Source organism: Fistularia commersonii, chromosome 5 (genome assembly GCF_037954325.1).
Source record: "Fistularia commersonii isolate RoL2024-O1a breed Wild chromosome 5, RoL_Fcom_v1.0, whole genome shotgun sequence".
Classification (NCBI taxonomy): Eukaryota; Metazoa; Chordata; class Actinopteri; order Syngnathiformes; family Fistulariidae; genus Fistularia; species Fistularia commersonii.
The window spans coordinates 21,288,150-21,313,133 of record NC_141288.1 but is presented as its reverse complement, the minus strand read 5'-3'; the positions used below and the strand labels follow the sequence as shown (position 1 = coordinate 21,313,133).

Sequence of the window (24,984 nt, the reverse complement as noted above, 5' to 3'; positions counted from 1 at the left end):
TCTGGCTGGTACCTTTTCTCCAACCTGCCCTCACAGGTTCCTCCATCTCCTCTCCACCCTCTCCATTGCTCTTGAAGCCTCGCGGTTCCTCATGGGTTCCTCTCGTCCACACGCACATATTCTGCCCTCGCTTCCGCCAACCTTCATTCCTCCGGGTCAGACCTCCACCTCTAGATGTTCTCTGCTCATCTCCCTCCAGCTTTGCCTCCTGCCTCCTCCTGGGCTCCTCCAGAGCAGGCGCCATAAAGGGCCGTTGGATGGAATCACCAGGCGTCTCTGGATGACGAACAAGGAGAATTATTGATGTCCTCTTTCATCTGCTGCCTTGTCAGTCCAACAGAAATAGCAGGAGGGACTTCAAAGTGGTGGACGTCCCGTCTTCTCTGGCAGGCCAGACATGTTCTGCGCTCTGGTGTCCCTCAGAGCGGCGGCGAGATAATATTTTCATGAACTGACGGCACGTTTCTCACGGCGACCGTCATTCTGGACGACGCTAACGATGCTCCTCACCGACGGCCGTGAAGCTGAGGACCACCGCTCGCCTGGCCACACGAGGGCTGCAAAGTGAACGGGAAACAGGAAGTGGTATCACAGGTGACAGGAAGTGTCCTTCTGGGAGGCGAGGTGGAGAAGATTCATCCGGTTCCTCTCTGGTGGAGGGAACGGCACCAGCAATCATCTGCCTCTCTCCCTCCATCTGTAAACCTCCTCTCTGGTCTTCCTCCAGACCTTCTCCAACCTCTCCAACCTCCTTCTCCCAAGATGCTCTCCATTCTATGTCCGAACCATCTCCGTCTGACTTAACCTCCAGAACTTCTACCGTGTGCCGTCCCTCTGATGGCCTCCTTCCTGATCCTCTCTGACCTCCTCGCTCCCAAAGATGAACCTCCACATCATCACCTCTGCCTCCTGCCAGCGTCTCCAAACCAGAGAATATGCCTCAGGCCCTGCATCTGAGAAGGTCCTTCCCCGGACCTCCTCCCTGGTCGCTCCACACGGCCAACACCCGGTTTCTTTCTTGAAGCGATCTAATCCCCTCGTCCCTGCGGGTCCTCACTGATCCTCCCTGGAGCAGAAGCTACCTGTCACCCTGCAAAGCTGCCACGCTTCTGTTCTGTTCTGTTCTAGAGCATGTCAGAAGAAGAGCGCTCACCTTGCTGCCCGGCCGGCCGTCCTCCCCCGGCTGACCCTTCAGGACGGAGAAGGTACGGTTAAAACAAACCCCAGCGGACCTCAGGACCTTCTCATGATCCAGGATTCAGACGCAAGGTGGTGGGTTCCCATCGCAGGTTCTTCTTACGGTCGCTAGGAGACTCCTTGGTTATGTGAAGATGTCGGAGATGTTTGCGAGGTCCTCACCTTGAGGTGGAAGTAGTGCGGAGGGTACGGGTAGTGGTGTCCAGGACCTTCTGGGCTTCGCTCCAGATCCGCCCTCCTCCTCTCCCACTCCTCCCTCTCCTTCTCAAAGTCCCTCTCTCCGTCCTCCTCCGTCCCGATCTTCTCCAGACCTTCCTCCTCCGGGTCACCGTCGTCCTCGCCCTCCGGCTCCAGGTCGTCCTCCGTCTCCCATTCCTGGTCTCCGCTGGCCTCCCGGTCCTCCTCGGGTCGGTCCGGTTGGCCTCGGCGCCGCCGCTGGCCGAGGTCCGGCCCCCCGTCCGGGCGCCTCCTCTGGACACACACCGCCTTTCTTCTCACAAACCACAGAAGCTGCTTGTCGCGTCGCCGCCGCCGCCGCCGCCGGTCGGGACTCACATTCCAGCCGCCGGAGGACGCGCGCTGAAACCCAAACAATTCTCAGCCTCCCGTCCACATCTTCTAACCGTGCCGAAAAGACAGAAAGGAACTTTACTTTGTCCTCCTGGAGCGGAGAAGGTCCACCGCGAGCGCCGGGCATGGGGACCTGGAACAGGAGACAGCGTTGCCGCTCCCATCTCAAGTGACAACGGAGATTGAAACAAAGTGTACGTGACTTACGGCTTTGGGGCGCCAGGTCGCGCCCCTCTTCGGCCTCCCCCGGGGCCGAGGCCGGGGCCGGGGCTCCTGTCGGGGGCCCCCACATCTTTAAGAGCAGGTTCATGTGCTAGCTAGCTAGCTTGCTAGCTCGCGTACAAAACAACACTCTGAGGGGGGAAATAAAGACTCGGAGCTGCGTGGACGGTTGAACGTCTGCTTTACTGAGCTGTACATGCACAAGGAGGTAAACACAACACTGGAGGAACAGAAAAAATGTAAAAAATCACCGGCGAATAAAGGGTTTCAACCTGGCGAGGAAAAAAAACAAACACTATTTCAATGTTTGGAGTAATACGGGGTGCATCAAAACACAGGTGTCAATAAATAAAAAAAAATCAAATGTCCATCTGGACGCAGGAGGAGGCAGAGGGAGGATGTTGGTGACAGACAGCAATAAATAAAGGACGTGGTAGAACATTCAAGGATACATTGGCGTTCACACTAAGACAGTCTAAGGCCCATTCGTTTAACAGAACGCCGCCGGAGCAAAGGGGAACTGGAGGTCGGGGGGCTCGTCGGCGTGACAATGAGAAGCCTCGTGACTCGGGTTGGGCGGGACTCCTCGCCAGCGACACCTTCACAGTCTAGTCTGGCTTTCCACGCGGTGAGTTTCCTACCAAAGCTTAAAACCTTACTGTCACAGTCTGTCTGGACTTAAGAGCTTCCCTGTTCGAAAAAACAAAAACCAGAGGGAAAGTATTAAGATCTCTGTCGAGCGGCGAGCGTCGTACCGTTCGTGCTCATAGCATGCCGGCCCGCCGGCCCGCAAACATCTCATGCTTCTAGCCGAACGCCTGGACCGCGGCCTCGGCCGTCTACGCGAATGCACCTTCTTGCACCTTCTCGTCCCCTTTTCAGGAGGGGGAGTCCCGCACTTTACAGGAGGACGTCGCCTCCGGCATCTCTTCGCGTTTGTCCGGGACTCTCACCCTGGATGTTCTGGAAGGGCTCTCAGCATTCCGAGGCATGCAAGGATCCGGAGGAGAGTCTTACCTTGTGGGCGTCCTCGGGCGTGACGGCGGGCGTGGCCAGGGACGCCTCCTCCTGTAAAGAAGAAGCACAGAATGACTGGAAACAGCGGCGCTCTTCAGAAGCCCAGAAGATCAGCGGGAGAAACACGGTCGCTGTTCGAGAGGTTGACGTTTCAAACTGATCGTTCGTCCGTTCGTCCGTTTCTGCGATTGCGAAGAATCAGAAGAGGTAGAAGTACGGAGTCCCTCACACACGTAGAAAGACCATACATGAATTCTTGGAGTTAAAAGAATTGCATGTTCTTTGCAGATGACACTGTGGTCTACAGTGATAGAAGGCAACAGGTGGGGGAACATCTACAGAGGAGGTGCAGCAAGTCAGAGTACATGAATGTGAGGAACCCAAGAGGAACGGTGAGGCCACAGGGGTGGAGCTGAGGAGGGTGGAGGAGTTCAAGTACCGAAGGTCAAACGGGTAGAACGATGGAGAGCGTGGAGAAGAGACGGAGGACAGTGTGGAGGTGCAGTTTGGAACGGCTGGAGAGAAGAGGGTCAGCCAGAAGGAAAGGAAAGACACCGAGGTGACGATAGGAGGCGGAGGTGAAGATGTGGAGGTTCCTCTTTGGGAGCGAGGAGGATGGAGAAGATCAGGAAGGAGTCCATCAGATGGACAGCACGTGGTAGAGGACAGGAAGACGGTTGGAGTGAGAGAAGATGGTCAGATGAAGCAGAAGGTTCATTTTAAGGGTTTCTGCCAACATGCGGGTGTCGGTGGTCTCCAGCTGCTTCGCTCTGATACGGCAGACCCAGATACGGTGGAAGAGCTGGAGCAGGACCTTCTCGCAGCATCATGAACCCACCCCTGACGACCTGCACTGAGCCGGGTAGATGTTCCACGTGAATGCAGATCTTCCCCTCCGCTGTCGCACAAACAGACCCAAGAGCGTGTCGTGAACTCCTCGAGGAGAAAGCAGGTGGCGTGGACGTGCCATCGCCGGCTGGCTCCGCCCCCATTTCTACCTCGCTTTGGCACGTCGGCGGCGCCGCCGAGAACACGCTGAATATATCGGAGGACTAAAATGAATCATGGGGCGACTCGGGGAAGGCGAGGAGCCGCCCGGGGAAAGTTCTGCCGCTTGAATGTAATTATAACTTGTAAACGCAGCCGAGCGTGAGGCGCGGGCAGGCGGGAGCGCCGGGAGCGCCGGGCCGTCGTCACGCCAATTCGTGATTGAATCAGGTGGTGGGCGTGTCATTAATCCACTCTTCCCCGGTGGGATTCTCCCAGGCGTCCTCGTCTCAGGGGACGGCGCCGTTTCGCGAAGAATTAAAATTGAAATCGGTGGCGGGGGCGGTTGACACCGGGTCGGACACGAGCGGAGCACTTTAAACGTCACGGCCGCGGCTGCCCACCTCGAAGTCAGAGTTGTATTCGTCATCGGGATAAAACGCCTCCTCCTCCTCTTCCTCCTCCGCCTCCTCCGCCCGGCCTCCCTCCGCAGTCGTCTGTAGGCGAAAGAAAATAAGAGGGGATATGGTTGCGGCAGAGGAAACCGTCGCAGGTGGCGGCGTGTTAGCGTGCGGGCAGGAAGACGCCAAGCAGGCAAGCGAGGGCGTGAATCCGGTATCTGTTAGCGTCTCCCGGCGAGCATGCGTTCGCTCCGGCAGGCGACAGCAGCCAAACGCCGCGTCCAAAGCCGCCGGCCGGCTCCTTGGTCGGACCGCCGCGGTGGCCGGGGAAACAAAGATGCGCTGACGCCATGCCGGCGGCCATCCGGGGTTAGTCTGCCGCGGTTAGCCGGTTTTTAGTCGTGACCCCTTCAAGGACATTTACCAGGCGGTGTCTCTGCCTCTTATGCCGTCCTTTATTTCCTTTGCCCTGGTTAAGAAGTTGACAGTCAGACAGAAGGAGGACAAAGGGCTCCTCATGCTTCAGAAACGGTGGGTGATCAGGTACAACATGAGAAGTCCAGGAGATACAAAGAGCAGATGAGTGGCGAGGAGTTCCAGGCCGTTCATCGGAGCTTCCGCCGGTGGGACGGCGGAGGCGGACCTGGACGTTTCTACCTTCTCTGAACCGTAAATGACTTCGGTTGAACTGGTGAACCTGCCAACGCCATTTGTTCGGTGTGGTTTTACCCCGAGCAGAACGTTCCGGTAAAAATAAATAAACCTGAGGTTTTTTTGCTAGGATTTTGAAAATCAAAATTTCTTTTTTTGCAAAAAATTGGATTATAATTTTTTAAATGTGCTTATTTATCAATGTGCGTGTTCATTTTTTCCATTCCTTCGTTCATTTATCATCCGCATCTCTTATCGTGCACTGTGGCTCGTGGGGGGGGGCTATTCAAATCTTTGTACTTTTTAAGATCTTAAAACACTTGATAGCCTTAACTTTGACACTTTATATTTTATTGTATTTTTTATTCTCCATCCTTCCTACTATCATCTATTATTGTTATGTTTTGCTTGAAACTCTGGCACAACAATTTCCTTCGGGATAAATAAAGTTGTTCTTATTCTTATTTTTCTACCCCGGCTGTGATTGGGCGAGAGGCAGGGTTCAGCCTGGACCAATCACAGGGCTGCATACAGAGACATGTGACAACAAAGGGTCTCCACCTGGGAGAACCTGGAGGAACCCCATGGAGACACGGGGAGAACATGAAGATTCCACGCAGGACGGAACCACAGCTGATCATTCATCTATTTCTTTATCTATCCTGCATGTTTTTGGGCGTCGCAAGCTGAACGCAAGCTCGTTTTGCATCAACTTTTCTTCTCTCCGTCATGTTCTGAGAGCGTGACCTTCCTCCTCAACCTTCTCTGACATGCAGTTTCTATCTGTTTGTTGCGTGAAGCGTTTGGTGTTGGCCCGGTCCACCAGTGTGGTCCTCCAGCCCGGCGGAGATGGTCCAGGAGTCCCACGGCCGACCGCTCGCGCTGCTCTCTGATCCTCGGGGCGTCTCTGACCTCGGCGGCTTCACCGTACCTTCACGCGTTCCCGGCTCTTCTTCTTGTGGACGCTGGCTTTCTTCAGGGCGTCCTCCTGCGCGAGGACAAGCACGTGAGGTCGCCCCTCGCAAAGAGCCGATGCTCGGGGAATCTTCTCGAACGAGGTTCGTTTTCTTCTCTCTTCTTGGAGAGAAGAAGACCTGCGGCTCAGATGTTCCCCTGCGCTCACCTCCGGGGAGGCGGTGCCGGTGGACGTGCCGGTGGACGTGCCGGTGGACGTGCCGGTGGACGCGCCGTCGGCTGCGGCCGCGTTCACTTTGAGCAGCGCCGCCTCGCCGCCGCCTCCTTCTCCGCTCTTCTCCGCCTCCTTCTCCTCTGGATCTTCCTGGGCTCCTCTGGCTGCCGTCCAGGACGCAGGGCCATCAGAGGTTTCATTCAAAGGGTCCTGTGGTGAGAAGACCGCAGGCGAGATTCGGGCGAAGCCTCGCAGACAGAAGAGCTCGGGGACGGAGAAGAAACCGAACATCTGGTCCACCTCGGTGAAGATACGTGTGAGCGGGTTGGACGGGCGGCAGGAGAAAGAGCATCAGGAAGAGTGAAAGGAAAGCTGGAGAAGATGGAGGTGAGGCTCGGAGACACGGGGAGAAGACAGGAGGCACGGCTGAAGATGTGGAGGTTCCTCTTTGGATGGGGAGAGGATCAGGCGGGAGGCCATCAGAGGGACAGCACACGTAGATGTTCTGGAGATAAAGTCATGCTGAGGACACGGACAGAGGAGGGATGGAGAAGATCTGGGTGGAAGGAAGCTGATGTTGGAGGAGGTCTGGGGGAAGACCAGCGAGGAGGTGAATGGATGGATGGATGGATGGATGGATGGATGGATGGAGAGGACAGGAAGGAGGAGGAGCTGACCTGGACCCTGCAGGAGGCAATCAAAGAAAAATATCTTTGTCAACTCACAGCTTTCCGAGGCTGCGGCAGCTGTTCCTCTGACTCCAGCTCCTCCGTGGTGTCCACCAGGGGCTGCTTGGAGACGTCCACCTTCAGCGCACTCTGAGCGGCCACACATTCAGACACGCGGTGGTGAAAATCCATCTCCGAGGACCGATAACACCGGAGTCTGACCGGCTCCCCGGCAGGAACGCCGTCCACACACCGTGTACTCCGTGATGACATTTGAGGTTTCCGTGCCGTCCCTTGAGCTCCTGGAGGTGGCGAGAACGTGGAGCAGCTCCTCCACGCCGTCCTGGAGCAGTCTGTCAATCAGAGCCTTCAGCAGCGGCAGCTGGAATACGAGGTTTAAGGTGATTAACACGGAGATGCAGCCGCCGCTCACGGGTGTGCCGAGCCGAGCCGAGCATGGTGCTCACCCGAATGCCGTAAGCATCGAACATCATCTCCAGGTCCTGCAGGAGACGTCCACAACTCAGTCCATCGGAAAGACCAGATCCATCGTGGAGGTGGAGAAGGTAGATCAGCACTCACCTTCATCTCAAGGCGTTTCCCAGGTGTTCCAGCGTCGCCCTGTGTGTCCATACACACACACACACACACACACACACACACAGTCACACAGAGTATTTCTACAGGAGGTTCATGAACTTTGGTGTCTTCTGTTGCCTGCAGCCCCACCTTCTCTCCTCTCAGGCCTCTTTCTCCTCTTTCCCCCTGTAGAAAGACAAACGTGGGCAGCACATCCAGTATACGTATGTGTGTGTGTGTGTGTGTGTGTGTGTGTGTGTGTGTGTGTGTGTGTGTATGGTCTCCACCTTCATCGTGCTCCCATCACCTTGCAGTTTACCCCATAGTGTTTACAGCAGATCACATTCACCCGTTCACTCAGTGTCGGCGGCAGAGCAGAGCTAGCATGCTAGGCGCTAGCCGGCCCGCATGCCGACAGGAGGAGCCGGGAATCGAACCGACGTCCTTCTGATCGGAGGGACGTCCCGCTCCGATCCCGACATGTTCATTTACTCATTCATCCCCGCGTTCGGACGCCACCTAGACATTCGCGTTGGGCCGAGGATGTCCTACCTTCATTCCAGGAGAACCCTGGACACAGAGAAACACAAACCCGCCACACTCATCCTCCCTTCCAAACAGATGGAACGTCGGCGCTCGGAGAGTTCTGGGGTTTCATTCGGGCGAAGCGAGCGACGGGCGGCGGCGGCGTCAGACTCACGGGGGCTCCTGGAGGACCCATGGGGACGGGGAACGCCCGCCGGACGTCGTCCACGGAGGCGCCCTGGGAGAAGATTCACACCAGAGTCAGAGAGCGGCCGGCGTTCTCCTGAATCGACCACGCCTTCCCCCCGGACGGCCGGGATTAAGAGCTGCCGAGCCATCTTTTACCTCTGAGGTCACCAGGACCTGCTTCCCCGGCAGGCCCGGAGCTCCCGGCTCTCCTCTGCTGCCGTCTTTGCCCTGAAGAATCCAAACACACTCGAGCTGCACTTTTCTCACTTTGTTCCTCTTTTGTTTTCTTGTCTTTTCAACATGCAGAGCACTCACGCTGGCCCCCTTCTCTCCTCGCTCCCCCTGCAAACACACACCACTCATGGTTCACAAGGAAAAACACACTGTTCGGCGTCGGCGAGGCGAGGAGGAACCTTTCTGCCGTCGTCTCCCTTTTGTCCTCTTTCTCCCTGCGGGAGAAGATAATTACATTTACATTCCCTTTCAAACCATCCACCGCCGAGGAAATGAGGAAGAAAATCCCCCCAAAAACCGGAGGGTCGATGGCTTCTCACATCTTTTCCCGGGAGGCCCCTTTTCCCGTCAATGCCGGATCTCCCCTGCGCAGGAAAACACACCAAATATCTACTTTTTGATCCTGAAGATGGATTTTCTGTAGAATGTGGATCCAGCAGGGCTGTGTTTGATTGACAGCTGGAGGAAACTTTCAGCCACAGAACCGGATCAGCTCATCAGCTCCAGACTCACCGCAGTTCCAGGTAAACCGGGCATTCCTGCGATCCCGACCCGGCCCGGCTCGCCTTTTTCACCCCTCTGGGGAATGACACACACACACACACACACACACACACACTGAAAAATCAACACACTTCTGTTCCTACCTCAAATAATCCTCTGTATGTGGATAGAAAATGAAATCGATGGAAAATATTCACTCTTAGAATGATTGTAATTGTTTGCCAGCAGGTGCACTGATGGATTGGTGCCATTTGCCAAGTTGCTTCTCGTTGCTTTCGTACGAGCTTTTCTTTAAATGAAGCGCCAAAATATGTTTTGCGATCTCATCCGTGTTGTATTTATATTCAAAGTACATTTATTAATTCTCCAGGACACCTTACTTGTTCTTTCACCCCCACATCTCCCTCTGTGCGGCTGCTAGTTGTAAAACACTCCCGGTATGAGGCACTTCTTCTGTTTATATTTGTGCCTTCTGTCGTACACAGTGTTCATCGACTGTTTATTTGTATCTATATCCCTTATTTGCATCTTTTCTCTATTATTACCACATGGTCATGCTGCTGCAACAGCCTCATTCCCTTGCATGAGATCAACAGATCCTCTCTGATCTCCACGGATCCAGAACAGGCTTCGGCCACAAACTGAAGAGTGAAGTGGTTTATGTGTCTTCTGGTGGAATCTGGGATTTGGAAGAAACTTCAGGAGACGTCTCTGTCGCCCAGTCTGATGGAAGATGTGGTCCAACCCCGAGGAGCACCGAAGGCAGTCGGCCACAGATGTGACACTAGACGTTTCAGGACTTGCCCGACGGGTGGAGTTGTGGAGATGTTTCTAGACATCCAACTCCTCTGCCTGGGAAGAAGTCCTCTGAGGATCTACAACAACCAGGCGGCCGCAGCCGGACCAGATTTTTCCTGTCGGAATCGCAGCTTAAGCTCGTCTGGACGGGAAGGACTGTTCTTGGATCGGTGAAAAAAATCCTGTCAAACATCCGTACTTTACTAGATTTCAGGTCTGGAAGTCCCGGTGAGGTTATGGGAAGATATCATGGTGCAGCACGTGGCCTCCACGCTTGGAGGAGACAGTTGGACCGCAGCAGCTTCACAACATCCTCACTTCCTGTTCGATAACCGCGTGACCGCGAAGCGGCCAATCAGAAGTTGAAGAACTCTCACTAAAGTATTTTAGCTGTCGTGTAACCCCTCTGCAAATATAGATCATGAGCGATGTGGCGCTGCGACACGGTGAACTGGATCCGTAATGGAAGCTGCTTTTCCACCAAATGAACTGTAACAACTTAATTGCCTTCGCTGTTTAAATCTTGCAGGGGTTTTAGTTAAAGCTGGGCGTCTCCTGGCGGGAGGCGATGGCTGCACAGAGGCTTCTATTTGCACGTTAATGGACAGAAACGTAGCCTCGCCGTTACCGCTCACCCACCCAGAGCTTCCCGGTTTCTCTCCGGCGCCGACGGCGGCTCTTTTTCCCACACGGATTAACTTTTAGGCTGCCAGATAAAAAACCCGCACGTCCTTTGAATGCATTTGTTTTCGGAGAGCGTTCCCGTGGAGCGTCCACAAATGGCCTCCCGCCGACGCCCGGCACGCAAATCTGCAGCCATTACCGCAGAAGAAATGGCATTTTGCGGCGTAATTACAGCGCTTCACTTACCTGACCGGACTCTCCCTTCGGTCCCGGCTCGCCCTGCGGATACGACCGCACATTCGGTGAGAGAAGCTCTCGCATTCGCATCATTTGAATAAAAGCCGTCGAGCCGCGGAGGCAGATTTCAAATCACCTTCGTTCCCGGTTTCCCCGGCGAGCCGTCGGCCCCGACTCCCCCGAAGCCGCCCTGCAAATCAGGACTCTGAGTGAGAGGCGCAGACGTGCACGTATCAGTACAAGTTCCTCCTCGATGAGGCCTCCACGTACCAGAGATGGTCCAGGTGGACCGGGTTTCCCCTCCGGACCCTGCAGGCGTGACAGAAAAAAAGGTTCGACTCATTGATGACATTTATCAATATCCTGAGAATTGGATAAATAAATGACAGAAGAGTTTCCACGTCTCAAGGTTCTCCCCGAGTCTGCGTGGGTTTCCTCAGGGTTCTCCGGGTTCCTCCCACAGTCCAAACCCATGCAGGAGGTGATGGGTCCAGAGTGAACCCCCCTGGCGGCCAATCGCAGCCGGGAGAGCTTCCAGATTACCCGACTGCAGGATCGGCGGCAGATAATGACAGAATAACTGAGGAGATCTGAGCTCTGGTTGCTGAGCTCGTTGCTGCTCCTTGACTTTGGCACGGCTTCCTTTCCTCCACGAGTTCTGCTGGACTTCCATCTCTGGATACTGATCCTTCTCAGGAGTCCAAGCTTCGGTCGGTTCAGCCTGGTTTTGCTGCGTGTTCCGTCTCTCGTGCTTCGGGCCGTGGCGGTGGTTCCAAAAGGGACTTGCGGAGGAACTATTTACCGTTCGAAATCTTTTCACGGCGACCGGACTGGAGTTTCTGTCCTTGCAGATGTTTCTCCTCTCGGCCGTGACGGTCTGTGAGGAGTTTCCTTGTGAGGCTGCTGCTCTGAGTTGCGACGGCTTGTTATGTGAACGGCATCGAACCGGGCGGTCGTGTTGACGGGGGAACAAAGGTACGACTCCTGGGGATCGGACCCGTTTGGGAACTCACACCAGGTCCGCCCGTGCCCTCCGAGCCGCCCCAGAAGATCCACCGCCGACTCAGCCTCAGTCCAGGCGATCCAACGGGTTCCCCTCCTTTGTCCCGTGCGATCCGACGCTTATGGATTCACTCCGATAGCACGACGAACACGTCGGACCCGAGCTCTGCAAGACAGCTCATGACCGTCTGGGAGCAGCCCTGAGATTTCCACAGGACCGAACCCCGAGCCGGATCGCCGAGAGCCTCCGCAGACGGATCTTCTGCCATCGTACGTCAAATGGAGTCATCCTTGCAGCCGTCGCCGCCGTACGGAGTCCTTCCCGAAAAACCACTTTGCCACACCGGCGCGGCTTTTTGAACGCCGGCACAAACTGCACGGCTCAGGCGGGAGCAACTTATTCAAACGGTCGTTTCCGGAACAAGAGGAAGTAACTGGCTACTCGCCCTGGGTCCGGACAGGCCCGTCTCCCCCCTCGGACCCGGCGGACCCGGCTCTCCCAGCTCGCCCTGGACAGGATGAAGAGGAGAAGGAGGAGGGACCAACAGAGGAGAGATGAGATGGCGACGGAGTGTCAGATTTAATAACAGAAGTCAGAGCGGGTACCTTGATCACTCTGGTGAGGATGTTATTGTCCGCAACCACCTGGCAGAACAAAAACCACCGGAGTTCATTTGCCGATTGGCGGACGGATTTTAATTCGGCATCTATTTTCCGGCGTCGGATGACGGAGGCACTTCATTTCAATTTATTTGTTTGCTCTTAATGAGCCTCGCCGCAGAGCGGGGCTGATCAGATAACGGCGGGACCGAGGCTTGTTTACCTGCGCCGCCGGAGGGCCCGGTCTCCCCTTCGCAGCGGCGGGAAACAAAGAGCAGAGACAGGAGACGGTTAGTTTCCGGACACGTGGACGTGTTTGTCAGAGGCTAAATCTGGGATTTCCGGCGGGCGGCGGGGGTGAGGGTGCGACCAAGGGTGGAGCGCACAAAGAGCGGAGAACTTATCGGGGTGGAAATCAAGAACGTCACGGGAGGTGAGTAGGAGCGCCGCGGACAAAGAACGGCTCGGCGAGGAGACGGCGGAGACAAACGTACCGGCTCGCCTTTTTGGCCTTTGTTTCCATCGCTTCCCTTCAGAAAGACAAAGACAAAGAGAAATGGCTACGGCGAATCACGGAGTAACGACAAACCACACCGGACTGGAGTTTGTAACGGTGAAACCGAGCCGAGGGAACGGACAGGGAGGACCTACGGGCCGACCGAAGCCGCCGGCTTCTCCCTTTTCCCCGCGATCCCCGGGTCGTCCCGGCAACCCCAGAGGTCCCTGAGAGAAATGCAAGAAGGGAAGAAGAGCAAACAGAATATGAAGTCGGGTATGCGGTCGCAGCTGTGACGGTCCATCCTGAGCGGAGGAACCGGCCCGAGAATTACCCTGATCCCGATGTGGCCGGGCTCTCCCTGCGGCCCCTGCTCCCCCTGCCGGGACACAACGACAGATCAACGCGCGGTCCGAGTCGGACCAACGTCGAGGCGTCGGATTCCTCCGCGTTCACCTTCGTTCCCTGGTCTCCTCGGGATCCGAGCGCACCCTGAACACAACGCAGAAGGCACACACTGCGGCCGGTTGTTGGTCTTTTACGAGCGTAGAGACGGCGCTCGGCCTCGCTCTACGTCCGCTGTTGGGAAGTGCGGTGGGGAGGCCCGGACGAGCCGCTCCCGACGGACCGCCCGCCATTTACTTACATCTTTACCTCTTAATCCCGGCGTTCCGGGGTTGCCGGGCAGGCCGATGTCCCCCTTTGCGCCCTTGGAGCCGTCGTGTCCCTGCACAGACACGCACATGTTGAATTGACGGCGTGCAATTGAATATGCGACGAAGACTCGGCGAGACACGAGGAAGCGTGACGGAGCGAAGGCCGTCCGTCCAAGAGGCCTTTGACACAGATGTTTTAAAAGCAGCAGCTGTGCTTTGACCTCCACCTGCTCTCGTGCTGCACTTATTGGGTGTGTCGGTGTGTTGATGTGTTGGTGTGTTGGTGTGTTGGTGTGTTGGTGTGTTGGTGTGTTAGTGCGTGTGCTTGCAGACGACGCACTCCCTGTCGGCTATTTTGATTTTAGTACTTGTCGACCATCTCACTGGTGGGATGAAGAATCTTTTTTGACTCAAAATGAAGCTTCATGTCGGTGTCACAGGTTCCCCCCGAAGCGCCCCCCCCCCCCCCCCCCCCCCCCCCCCCGCCGCGGCACCTCCGCTCACTGACCTTCGGTCCCGGTTTCCCAGATAATCCAACGTTGCCCTGCAAATAATCGTGATCACATCAGACGTCGCTGGCGGCTGACTTCTTCCGACGCACTCAGACTCGGATCCGGTGACTCACCCTCTCGCCGTTCTCTCCCTTCGGTCCCTGCTGGCCGGGAATCCCGAACCCCGGACTCCCCTGAGGTACGCACACACACACACACACACACACACACACACACACACACACACACACACCCTTTGGTTGGTGGGTTTGCTTGTGAGCAAAGATGTGGTTGAAATCACTCCGTTCTTATCAACCTTTTCTCCTTTGTCTCCTCGCTCGCCCTTCACTCCCTGAGGGCCCGTGGAGCCCACTGGGCCGAGGTCTCCCTGCTCACACACACACACACACACACACACACACACACACACACACACACACACACACACACACACACACGCACAAACGCAAACATGCATGAAAATACGCATACAAACATACAATGAGCAGGCATGTACATGTGCAAGCAGATAAACTCCCACACACACAAACACACACACACACACACACACACAAACCACACCGGCATGCAAACCACAAACCACATGAGAGCAGACACACACACACACACACACACACACACACAGGTGTATTTGTGATGAGAATGAATATGAAAGCAGAAGCACAGAAACATTTATCCAAGCTAATCCTTTCACCCGCAGCCAAACTGAAGGGTAAAAGTAACAATGTAAAAGTAAAACTATGACTTGCAGTGACTCAGCAAACAAAAGGATTATGTTTTTTTTGAAGAGTTAAAATCTCTTCTCCGGTTTCCCAAACTTTAGACACATTTTCATCTGCTTTGCAGTCATTTTACACCGTTCAAGGCGCTGACCGCAGTCCTCTGCTCACAGGAGCCGTTCAAAATGACAGGACCTGAGCTGATTGGCTGATATCTGATCCACCGGCCAATCACAGCACTGGAGGACTACAGGCGAGCACCTTTCTTAACAACAATGAAAAATCACAGTTGTCCGATGACATGACCGAAGGGTAGCACCGGCTTTACTGACAAAAAATAAATATACATACAAAATACAACATTTGGATTGCAAGCGTGTGCAAATATATCCTGTGCATGTGAACGATCTGAAGTATTTGAAATGTGTGACTGCTGGGTCAGGATTTAGCGTGACGAAGACGAGAGCGCTCTTTGGTCGGACGTGAATCTGGTTTCATGAAGGAAGTGTGCGCGTCGGTGCGAATGAGGGATTCTACTTGTGGTGTTTGCGGTAGTGGTTGCAGGAAATATGAGGTATATTGTAGTTTGGTTTGGGGTTTCGGTTGAAATGTGTTGACAAAACCAGCTGATTTTGCAAAGTTGTGTCTCAGCGATTGTCAAAAGTGTGATGCGCTGGAAGTGACTGTGTTTCAAACACGTCATTGGTCCGTGTGTCGGTTGTTCCAAAGGCCTCCTACCCGGGCGCCCTTCTTTCCGGTCGGACCGATGATCTGTCGGAAAAGAATAAAATAACTGTGAGCGCTGGCAATCCGGTGCTCGTATATTTCGTATTGAACCAAATGATAAGACCTTATGTTCCCGGCAGAGAGCTGGGTTCCTCTAATACAAACCTACTAGCAGTACCTTCTGCTCGCTCTAAGCGATCTCAGGCGAAACTGTTCTCAGTTCTACTACCTCAGTGGTGGAACAAACTTCCGGAAGCAACAAGACTAGCATCATCTCTCTCAACCTTCAAGAAACAGGTAAAAACTGTTCTCTTTCAGGACTTTTTACTGCGCTGATGCCCCAGATCAGGTTAGGCAGCAAAATTAGGCTATGCAGTGTGTGTGTGTGTGTGTGGACGTTTGTGTATGTCTTTGTCAAAAAAAAAAAAACAACCTCACTAACCCCAGCTTACTGTTCTGTATATTTCCTGTGCATCTTGTATTTGCAAGTGTTATTTGCAGTCCTTATGTCCTCTATTGTAAGTCGCTTTGGATAAAAGCGTCTGCCAAATGTAATGTAATGTAATGTAATGTAATGTATTCACGCGTTGCGGCCATCTTACCCCCTTGGCTGCGTCCCCGGGGGCCCCTCGAGGGCCCTCGTCCCCTTTCAGCCCGATGGGCCCCGTCAGTCCCTGCGGAGGCAAACGGAAAAGGAGCGTCTGAGGCGCTTCTGTCGGCCGGGAGGCCGAGCCCAGAAACAGGAGGGCCGCCCTCGCCGCCGCGTTATTGGGATGAAGAGCGTGAGCTGGGGATTGTTCCCGGGCAACGCTCGCTTCGACGCGTGAAACCACCGGAGCCCCATTTGAATTTCTTCATTTACCGATGTGAACATCTGCCGGCAGTGAAAACACCGCCTCCGTCCCCGGAGGGTCATAAAACTCGGCTTGTTCTCATTTCTGGTGAGTTCTCTGTGCAACCTACCGTGGGTCCCTGCGGTCCGGTGGGTCCCCTCTCACCCACGCCGCCCTGGCGATCAAACGTTGGGAAAAGCGTTTTAATTCCACTCATTTAGCTTTTTTCCTGTATTTGTAAAGAACGAGAAGGTTTCGGGACGAGACGAAGGTACAAGACTCACCTTCAGTCCTTGTTCGCCCTTGAATCCCTTCTTTCCCTGCAGGCAAACCAACAAACAAACCGCCGGCTCCAAATGTGTTCATGGCTGATTTGCACAAATCACCCCCCCGACACACACACACACACACACACACACACACACACACACACACACACACACATTTGGAAGTCAAAAGTATAATGAAGGCGTGTGCATTCAGGGGGAATCATGGAGGAGCTGGTTGCCGGCTATTGCAGAGAAGATAACCATGAAGCTCAAACCCGAGGCCCGACGACTCCCTGGATGCCTTGTTCTCCCTTTTCACCCTGGAAACACCAATTTGGAACAATGTGACGTGGGTTTTTGGATCCGTCTGGATCATTTCCACACCCGACACACACACACACACACACACACACACACACATGGGTACCTTGGGTCCGATTGGTCCCGTTAAGCCCATAATTCCCTGCAAGACAAAAAGGTTAGAAGGTAAATCACTGCTTCACAGCGATGTATTCTGAGAGTTCCTACAAGAGAATCAATTTCATGACATAAATGTTTTATTTTGGTTCCGGAGGACCAATGAGGTGACGCCAAGCGACGGCGTGGTCCCCACATTCATTCATGTTTCATGCAGCTTCCATGAAGTTCAGGAGATGCTGGAGAGGTTTGTGCGTCCCTGAAGGGAAGAAGGAAAACAGAGCGGCTGCTCTTCCATTGAACAAATGCAGCAAAAGCTCTTGGGAGTCATCTGACTTATGGAAGATGGACTGTATTGTTACAAGTAAACACCGGCTTAGAAGGGGACTTAGAAGATCTGAGATGTTTGGGTTTGTGCAAAACTCAGGCGAGCCACCGCAAAAACACTCATCTCCGTCTGGAACGTGGATTAAATCTTTCCATATCAGCTCTGCGGACGCAAAGCGACGCGAGTCACGCCGTTGGTGCAGGAACCCCCTTCTGCCCCCAAACCCAGTGAGACGCACCTTCTCTCCCGGCTGTCCTCGGGGGCCTTGGATGCCCTGGATGCCGATTCCTTCATCGCCCTGCGGGAACGTCCGCTCGTCAGCTCCTCCTTGTCGAACGTTCGGATTATATTATATATATTGCACCGGTGAAAGAAGCGTCTACCTTGTCTCCTTTGGGCCCCGTTAATCCCGGCAGCCCGTCCACCCCGATGGGCCCCGGCAGCCCTGCGGTGCCCTGGGGGGGGATTTACATCGCATGTGACCGGAGGCAAAAATACAAGGAAACGTAACGGGAAACGCGCGGCGCAAAATGTGAAATATCCAGACGTGGAGACGGAGGGTGTATTTGAAGGGGTTCGCTCACCGTCTTCCCGGCCTCTCCCTTGTCTCCTTTCGGGCCCTGCTTCCCACGAAGTCCCTGATTCAAGGAAAATTATCATGAGATAAAAATAAACCCTGACACATTCGATGCCCACATGCTTTGCTCTTTCTTTGCAGATATTAAACGCAGGCTTCTGTCGGGTGAAAATGCACGACGGCGTCCCGTCGCTGGAATGCACGTAGGCGGGTTTCCATGACTCCCCGAGCCCGGAGAGCGAACAGATGCGTGGCGTACCTTTTCTCCGGGTTCCCCGGCGTCTCCCTGCAGAAACCAGACGCAACACAGGCAGCACGTGAGGTGTAACGCTAAGAAGAGCTACTCATGCGACCCCAGGGGTTTAGGATCCCCTTGCCGTCCCCGACCCGGATCAAACCCCGCTCACCTTGACGGATATCCCCGGCGCTCCGGGGGGCCCCGGCTGCCCGGGCAAACCTGGGGATCCGTTGACTCCCGGGACGCCGGCGGGTCCCTGGGGACCCTGAGACATGGAGACGGGTGAAATTATATCGGCTTTGCCCAAAAACGGTCAGCGGGATGAGATCCGGTGGGGTACGGCGAGGACGCACCGAAGAGCCGGGCTCCCCTTTCCTCCCTGGAACGTAGTTGGCGTCGGCGCCCGCGATGACGTAGCCGGGCTCCCCCTGCCGGGCGGCAAACGTGTGCTAAGCGTACATGTGCTTCAGGTTAGGTCGGCGCACGCCGCCGAGGCCTGGACTTACCCTCTCTCCTCGCTGGCCCTTCGGACCCGTGAGTCCAGGGACGCCCTTCGGGGGAGCAGAAAACACACATCAGGCGCAGGATCCAATGAATCCAACAGAGATGTGATACGCTGAGAAAACTAGCGACGGAGGCTATGTGTGTTCATTCATTCATCTTCCACGCCTCCTGGCCGGCGGTCGGGTTGTTTTGGAGCCCATCTTGGACCTGGAGCGGTCCATCACATTTAGAGACACGCGAGCGTTCACCCTCTCATTCACACGTCCGGGCGATGTGGGGTCTCCAATGAACATGTCGGGGAGACCCTGGAGAAACCCCGCGCACTCGCGCTTCACAACCAAAGGCCCGCTGTTGGAATCCAACCGTGGACCTTCTGGCTGTGAGGCGGCGGCTCTGAACGGATACGTCAGCGGTGGAATCTGGTGTCTTGGAGAGCGGAGCTTTGGGAGGTTCCCATAAATCATCTCACCGTGTCACCTGGAAGGCCTGGAGCGCCCTGTGGAAACAATGAGGCTTATTTCATTGCAGCACACGGACACAATCAACTTTTCCGACGTCGGCGTGCGTTCGCTTCTCCCGAATGCAGTTACCCGCTGGCCGGCGGAGCCCGGGGGTCCCGTCCTCCCCGGTCGCCCCGGCAACCCAGGGATACCGTCTGTTCCGGAAGGTCCCTGGCAAAGTCGAGCATGAAGGTCCGTGAGAGGAAACGTGGTAATTATGTCGCACACAGAGGTGGTCCAGGATCAGACACAACTTTATTTATCCCAGAAATTTGAAATTTAAGGAAATTGTTGTGCCAGAGTTTCAAGCAAAAGATAACAATAATAGATAATAGCAGGAAGGAGGGAGAATAAGAAATACAATAAAATATAAAGTGTCAAAGTTAAGGCTATCAAGTGTCTTAAGGTCTTAAAGATGACAAAGATTTGAAGATTCCCTTCGGCTGAAGGAAGAGGAATTAAAAAGTCTGATAGCCTCAGGTAGGAAAGACCTCCTGTGGCGTTCAGTGGAGCTCCAAAGCAGCACCAAAGGGTAGAAAAGTGTGCAAACAGTAATGATTGAAAGGATGTGCAAGGGTGTTATAAAAATAACAGGCGGTGGTAAAAATGAAATGATAATAAGTAAGGTGACCTGGCGAATGTATAAGTGTAATGGAAATATAAATATATGTTTGCAATTTGCACAGCCAATGCTGTCCTACGCTGCTCTTTATTTACAGATTGTGTATTCATTGTTTTATGTTGCATTTATGCCACAAAGTGCAGGGAAATGTTTCCTGACACACACAGGACAGTGGAGACGTCTAAATATCTGAACTTCTCTGGGCATAAAGAGTTCTGGCGAAGCAGAGCTGATGCATGGGAGGAGGAGCCGTCGGAACGAGACGCTATTTTTCGGCACAAATAGCGACGGCGATGAGGAGCGTGAGCGTGGTAGCGGTGAAGGCCGGCTCTTACCTTCTCTCCCTTCTCTCCTTTGGACGATATGAAAGGATCAAACTGGCCGGGACTTTGCCTGAATCTCTGCGCGACAGATCAACGCCGCCAATGTATCGATGATGTATCGATCTGAATATTTGGCACATCTTGGCTACAACGTTGCGGGAACCTACCAGCCCTCCGAGTCCAGAACCGTCTCCCTGGAGAGAAAACATGGAGTAAGCCTGGCTAACGTTCTTGCACCAGTCGAATTGCATATTTCAGGGTTTGTGTCGCCGTGAACCAACCTTTTCTCCTTTCTGGCCCTGCGGGAAAAACAAACAAACAGTTGATGCGATTGAATGACGGATGGTATTACGTCGAAATCATTCCGCTGTTTTCTTCGGCCGAGAAAAACGGCTTCACACTTTTTAATCAAAATGATTTACACTTTATTAATCCCTTGCTGGGAATTGTCTCTGCATTGAGGCCATCATGGATGAACCACGAGCAGTCGGCTGGCGTCTATCAGGGGAGCGGTCGGGGGTTGGGTGTCTTCGTCACACTCGGAGGGGTCGGGAACCGAACCGGGAACGTTCGGTCGCAGTGACGGCGGCTTTGATAATCAAACGCAAGCGCTGTTTTTGTCAACAACGGCATGATTAAGGCTATGCTAGGCGACAGGCTTTCTCTTACGAACACAGGAGACGTGTGGATTTGGAAAGATAATCACGTCATGTAGACCACGTGACCTCTCAATGGAGGTCCTAATCTTATCAGAACACAATGATATGGAGAATTAGCTGATATCTCCACGGCAGTAGCCGTCCCCTTGCTCTACCCTGACCTTTAGATTCCGTCGACGACCAGAAAGCTGCTTCTGGGAAGCACCGACCTTCAGACAGCCGGAGGAGCAGGGACCCTGAGGCTTCGGCGTCTCCTTAGGGTCTTCGGTCGGGGTGTCCAGCTGAGCGGACTGGAGAAGGAATAAGTTGATTTGAGAACAGCATGGCGAGATGCTTCACGCACCTCTGATAATCCCACAGATGAGAGGTTCATTTAAAAACACGTGCGTGATCAAGCCAAAGGCGAACGTTCACAGGTCACTCCGTCGGATAGCGATAAGGAGCGAGCCAAACCTCGTCATCGTGCGGTTTGAACTCGGAGAGCAGCTCTTCGCTGCAGATGCTGTTGATGAACTCTCTCTCCACGGTTCCAAAGTCCTCAAACGTCGGTGAATAGAAGATGTTCTTGTAGGCGCTCGGAGCTGCTATTTTATTCAGCTCGTCGACGTCCGCGTTAGCGACGCCCACCGCCATCACGCTCACCCCTGGATGGACGAGATCCGGGCCGTCAGCCCGGAGGAGACGGGACACACCGACGCCCTCCGAGGGCCGCGCTCATCTTTCTGACCTAGAGCTCGCGCTATCCTGGACGGAGGAACCACGTTGTCCTGGGCCCGGCCGTCCGTTATCAGCACCAGAACGTGGGCCGCGTCCTGCCGCATCCCCAGAGACTCCTGGAACAGCTCCTGAAGAACGTAACTGATGCCTTTACCTGGAGAAGAGAAGCAGAAGGACCCTCACACCTGCCGAGAGACGACATACCGGACTGCATCGTTTGCAGATGACATTGTGATTGCAGCAGGTGGTAGAACATCAACAGAGGTGGAGGTTTGCTCCTGGAAGGAGAAGGAGGAGGGTGAGCTCCAGCAGGACAAGATACACCAGTGTGAACGAGAGGAACCCAAGAGGAACGCTGAGCCTACACAGGTGGACGTGAAGAAGGCGATGGGGTTTAAGTTCAGAGGGACAACGGTCCAGCGCCACGGAGAAGAGCTGGAGAGGCAGGTTGGAATGGCTGGAGAAAAGACTATTAGCCAGAATGAAGGTGGAGGTGAGAGAAGCCATGATCTCTGCTCTGGAGACACTGAGGAGAAGACAGGAGGCAGGGGTGGACATGTGGAGGTTCCCCTTTGGGAGGGAGGAGCATGAAGAGGATCAGGAAGGAGGCCATCAGAGGGACGGTATGTTAGATGTTCTGGGGATAAAGTCCCACTGAGACGGTTTGGAAATGGACAGAGGGATGCAGAAGATCTGGGGAGAAGCATGCTGAGGTTGGAGGAGGTCTGGAGGAAGACCAGAGAGGAGGTTTGCAGATGGGAAAGAGGGGAAGAGGACAGGAAGTAGATGGAGTGAGATGGAGGCAGGCGATAGGCTGATGGCTAGATGGAGACAGGTGATTGGTTGTAGTCAGATGGAGGCAGGTGATTGGCTGATGGCTAGATGGAGGGAGATGATTGGCTGTGGTGACCCCTGAAGGGAGCAGCCCAGAGGACAAGAAGAAGCACTGCGAGTGATGCACTTGGTTGCCCGGTCTAAGCGGCGTTCCAGCAGGACGTCTGCGAGAACAACCGCTCTCTCCTGGTTTGTCGGACCTCCTCGCTTCTGCCGGCTCACCCGTCTTGGTGTTGCCTCCTCCGTAGCGAAGCCCCCTGATGGCCCTGAGCACGGCGTTCCTGTCACTGTAGTCACTCAGTCTGAATTCGATCCGCGGCTCGTCGCTGTAATGAACCACCGCTATCTAGGAGAGGATCCGGGACAAAGGCCTCGAGGTCAGGCGTCCGACCTCGGCCGAAAGGGAAACATCAACCCGATCGCGGCTGTCGGAGACACTGACTTGTGTGCCTCGAGGGCCGACCGCAGGGAAGTAGGTGGCCACCCGGAATATGAAGTCCTTGATCTTCACAAAGTTGTTGGCGCCGATGCTGGAGGACTCGTCCACCAGGAAGACGATGTCTGCCTTCGCCTGAGCGCACACTGCAAAAACACAAACACGCGACGTCACATTCATCATAAATCAGCGGATCATCTGACACGACATGAGCGGCAGGTCCAGACCTGAGCTTTCTCGAGACCTTTTAAGTCTGTTCCTCAACAGAGGGACGGATGGAGATCGGAAGATGTCCCATAATCACCTGCTCTGGAGGAAGCCGTGGTCCTGGAGTTAAGGCCGGTGGACGGACGCGAGATCCCGATCAGTTTGGGCTCGGGGACGCTCGGTTTCTTGGCGGTTAAGGTTCTGGTCGGGGGCACGGCGACGGGATGCCGAGTGGTCCTGGAGGTCTTTGAGGCCGTCGTGAAGGGAGCTGCTGTGGCCGTGGCGGGCTGGACCGGCTGGACCGGCTGGACCGGCTGGACCGGATGGACCGGATGGACCGGCTGGACCGGCTGGACCGGCTGGACCGGCTGGACCGGATGGACCGGCTGGACTGGAGGATCCTGTCCCACTGAGATGCACATAATCACTCCATTAGCCGGATGACGTGTCAGACTTGATAACATTGTAGGTTTCAGTAAGGTCATCCTTTGAGCTCCAATGAAAATGCAATTATTGAAGTTTCAGTCGTAACGAGCCGCTGCAGCGCTCACTGCACAGACAGGACGGCTGCAGCTGCTGCAGCTTCATCCTTCTGAGGCCTCAAATCTTCAACAGGGTGACAGTTTGGACATTCTGAGGTGCCCGACTGCACCTTTCGCTGCCGACGCTGCTGTAACGCCGTCGCTACCGCCGTCTAGATGAGACTGGGAATGACTGGGGGAATGCTTGTTTGTCTCTGTATGGCGTGTGAATGACAGGGTGAATGCTTGTATGTCTTTATGCATATGAATGACGGGATGAATGCTTGTTTGTCTCGGTATGACGTGTGAATGAGAGGCTGAATGGTTGCATGTGACGGATCCAGGGGGAACGGCAGCATTTTGGCAGTGACAGCTGGGATGGGCTTCCTGGCCGCAGGATAATGAAGGAGGGAAGTAATGAATGAAGAGGCGGCGCGTGGGTCGCTATCTGTTCGGCCACTGACATGCATGCTTGCGTTTCAGGCGTGCGTTCCTTCTGCTGCCTCTCCCGGTGCAGAAACTGTGTGCTCACCTATCCTCTGGTAGACGGTGCTGACGGGCCCTTCCACCTCCCCGTACAAAGGCCTGATGGTGAATATGTACGTCCTGCCGAACAAAAGGTCGCCGATTTTATAGGAGCTGAAGCCGGGGCTCAGCGTCTCCGTCTTCGTCTCCAGCACTGCAGAAAGGCACACAGAGGTACTTTCAAATGATTAGCTTTTGCGGGAACAATCGCTTCCGCCGTGAATCCAATTATGATGTTACATCCCAATTAATTGCATTTCCGCGTAAACACAGTCGCCGCAAATTGTTCTGCATCAACAGACCGACGATTACATCCAACACACTCCTCTAAAGTTATGAGAATTTCACACCGAAGGAATTTACGACCCGATAAAGTGTGAATATTAATTTCATTTATCTTTTCCGCAGCGGAGCGTTCGCACAAACAGTAATAAAGCGCGTTGCGCTCAACACCTTCTGCGTAATAGAAAGGTTCATTTCTCGGAAAAAACGCGCACAAACGCAGCCCGTAAAATGTGTGGAAGCCGGGGAATAATACGGTGACGTGCGTCGGGCAGCGCCTCCCCTGCGGCATCATGAAAAACAAATAATGATAAAATTTGTTAATATTTGTCCGCTGATCCGTGATAGAAATGTATTATTGTATGATTCTAATCATTCCAGTGACTCAGTGAGTCCATATCGCTGATTTTCTGTATTTTCCTGTTCAACCGCGGTGGAAAGACGACAAGCGAGGCGGCGACGAGCTAACTCATATTCTCCTCGCTCGCCTGGCAGGAGCAGGAGGTGAGGCAGCAGAACCTCTGCCTCCCTGAAGAGGGTTCATGTCTTCTTCATGAGTGACACACAAAAAGTATGGTGGGAAATAAAAGAGTCCAGAGCGCCGCGTCACTCTGTTTGCTTCTATCGTTTTACCCTGATTGCAAAATGGAAGACTGTACGCAGAAGTTCAAAAACCTCTGAAAACTGGACGTTCAATCAGTTGATGGGTAAAAAATAACACGCCCTTTTCAAACTCAGTGCACGGCGTAGAGCCGCCATCGGACAGAGAAAGTTTTAAAACTAAAAGAAGATAAAGAGGACTTTTACTCCAAAGTCATAGAGATGTTTGTCCAGCAGGCTCGGCGATGAATTTCATTTTCAAAGTAGAGATAAGACCACGCGTACAATCACGTGCACACCGCAACTACATTGACCTGAATCGTACTACTTTGGCCAAACATGTACCTTG

General features: G+C 54.2%; 1 protein-coding gene across 1 annotated transcript in view; it reads right to left on the bottom strand.

Annotated features, from left to right (window-relative positions):
• Positions 1 to 24,984, bottom strand: part of col7a1l (collagen type VII alpha 1-like) — a 54,146-nt gene that overhangs the window by 10,313 nt on the left and 18,849 nt on the right. Inside the window, exons 20-80 of the mRNA XM_086147324.1 lie at positions 23,761 to 23,907; positions 22,805 to 23,116; positions 22,507 to 22,646; positions 22,287 to 22,410; positions 21,241 to 21,384; positions 20,967 to 21,157; positions 20,723 to 20,803; positions 20,136 to 20,153; positions 20,022 to 20,048; positions 19,867 to 19,932; positions 19,000 to 19,080; positions 18,879 to 18,905; positions 18,412 to 18,456; positions 18,259 to 18,333; positions 18,075 to 18,170; positions 17,927 to 17,953; positions 17,675 to 17,728; positions 17,474 to 17,545; positions 17,329 to 17,388; positions 16,773 to 16,808; positions 16,621 to 16,665; positions 16,361 to 16,396; positions 16,207 to 16,251; positions 15,846 to 15,917; positions 15,256 to 15,288; positions 14,094 to 14,165; positions 13,912 to 13,971; positions 13,795 to 13,830; positions 13,277 to 13,357; positions 13,087 to 13,122; positions 12,965 to 13,009; positions 12,786 to 12,857; positions 12,629 to 12,664; positions 12,358 to 12,384; positions 12,141 to 12,179; positions 11,981 to 12,043; positions 10,803 to 10,841; positions 10,669 to 10,722; positions 10,542 to 10,574; positions 8,883 to 8,948; positions 8,690 to 8,734; positions 8,549 to 8,584; positions 8,451 to 8,477; positions 8,292 to 8,363; positions 8,122 to 8,184; positions 7,974 to 7,991; positions 7,572 to 7,607; positions 7,425 to 7,463; positions 7,310 to 7,345; positions 7,096 to 7,224; positions 6,900 to 6,992; positions 6,169 to 6,384; positions 5,977 to 6,033; positions 4,819 to 4,863; positions 4,398 to 4,490; positions 3,007 to 3,057; positions 1,975 to 2,040; positions 1,850 to 1,900; positions 1,753 to 1,776; positions 1,360 to 1,668; positions 1,154 to 1,189 (exon numbers count right to left, since the gene is read on the bottom strand). Of these exons, the coding sequence (XP_086003450.1) occupies positions 1,154 to 1,189; positions 1,360 to 1,668; positions 1,753 to 1,776; positions 1,850 to 1,900; positions 1,975 to 2,040; positions 3,007 to 3,057; positions 4,398 to 4,490; positions 4,819 to 4,863; positions 5,977 to 6,033; positions 6,169 to 6,384; positions 6,900 to 6,992; positions 7,096 to 7,224; positions 7,310 to 7,345; positions 7,425 to 7,463; positions 7,572 to 7,607; positions 7,974 to 7,991; positions 8,122 to 8,184; positions 8,292 to 8,363; positions 8,451 to 8,477; positions 8,549 to 8,584; positions 8,690 to 8,734; positions 8,883 to 8,948; positions 10,542 to 10,574; positions 10,669 to 10,722; positions 10,803 to 10,841; positions 11,981 to 12,043; positions 12,141 to 12,179; positions 12,358 to 12,384; positions 12,629 to 12,664; positions 12,786 to 12,857; positions 12,965 to 13,009; positions 13,087 to 13,122; positions 13,277 to 13,357; positions 13,795 to 13,830; positions 13,912 to 13,971; positions 14,094 to 14,165; positions 15,256 to 15,288; positions 15,846 to 15,917; positions 16,207 to 16,251; positions 16,361 to 16,396; positions 16,621 to 16,665; positions 16,773 to 16,808; positions 17,329 to 17,388; positions 17,474 to 17,545; positions 17,675 to 17,728; positions 17,927 to 17,953; positions 18,075 to 18,170; positions 18,259 to 18,333; positions 18,412 to 18,456; positions 18,879 to 18,905; positions 19,000 to 19,080; positions 19,867 to 19,932; positions 20,022 to 20,048; positions 20,136 to 20,153; positions 20,723 to 20,803; positions 20,967 to 21,157; positions 21,241 to 21,384; positions 22,287 to 22,410; positions 22,507 to 22,646; positions 22,805 to 23,116; positions 23,761 to 23,907 (4,355 nt within the window). The remainder of the gene's footprint in view (positions 1 to 1,153; positions 1,190 to 1,359; positions 1,669 to 1,752; positions 1,777 to 1,849; positions 1,901 to 1,974; positions 2,041 to 3,006; positions 3,058 to 4,397; positions 4,491 to 4,818; positions 4,864 to 5,976; positions 6,034 to 6,168; positions 6,385 to 6,899; positions 6,993 to 7,095; positions 7,225 to 7,309; positions 7,346 to 7,424; positions 7,464 to 7,571; positions 7,608 to 7,973; positions 7,992 to 8,121; positions 8,185 to 8,291; positions 8,364 to 8,450; positions 8,478 to 8,548; positions 8,585 to 8,689; positions 8,735 to 8,882; positions 8,949 to 10,541; positions 10,575 to 10,668; positions 10,723 to 10,802; positions 10,842 to 11,980; positions 12,044 to 12,140; positions 12,180 to 12,357; positions 12,385 to 12,628; positions 12,665 to 12,785; positions 12,858 to 12,964; positions 13,010 to 13,086; positions 13,123 to 13,276; positions 13,358 to 13,794; positions 13,831 to 13,911; positions 13,972 to 14,093; positions 14,166 to 15,255; positions 15,289 to 15,845; positions 15,918 to 16,206; positions 16,252 to 16,360; positions 16,397 to 16,620; positions 16,666 to 16,772; positions 16,809 to 17,328; positions 17,389 to 17,473; positions 17,546 to 17,674; positions 17,729 to 17,926; positions 17,954 to 18,074; positions 18,171 to 18,258; positions 18,334 to 18,411; positions 18,457 to 18,878; positions 18,906 to 18,999; positions 19,081 to 19,866; positions 19,933 to 20,021; positions 20,049 to 20,135; positions 20,154 to 20,722; positions 20,804 to 20,966; positions 21,158 to 21,240; positions 21,385 to 22,286; positions 22,411 to 22,506; positions 22,647 to 22,804; positions 23,117 to 23,760; positions 23,908 to 24,984) is intronic.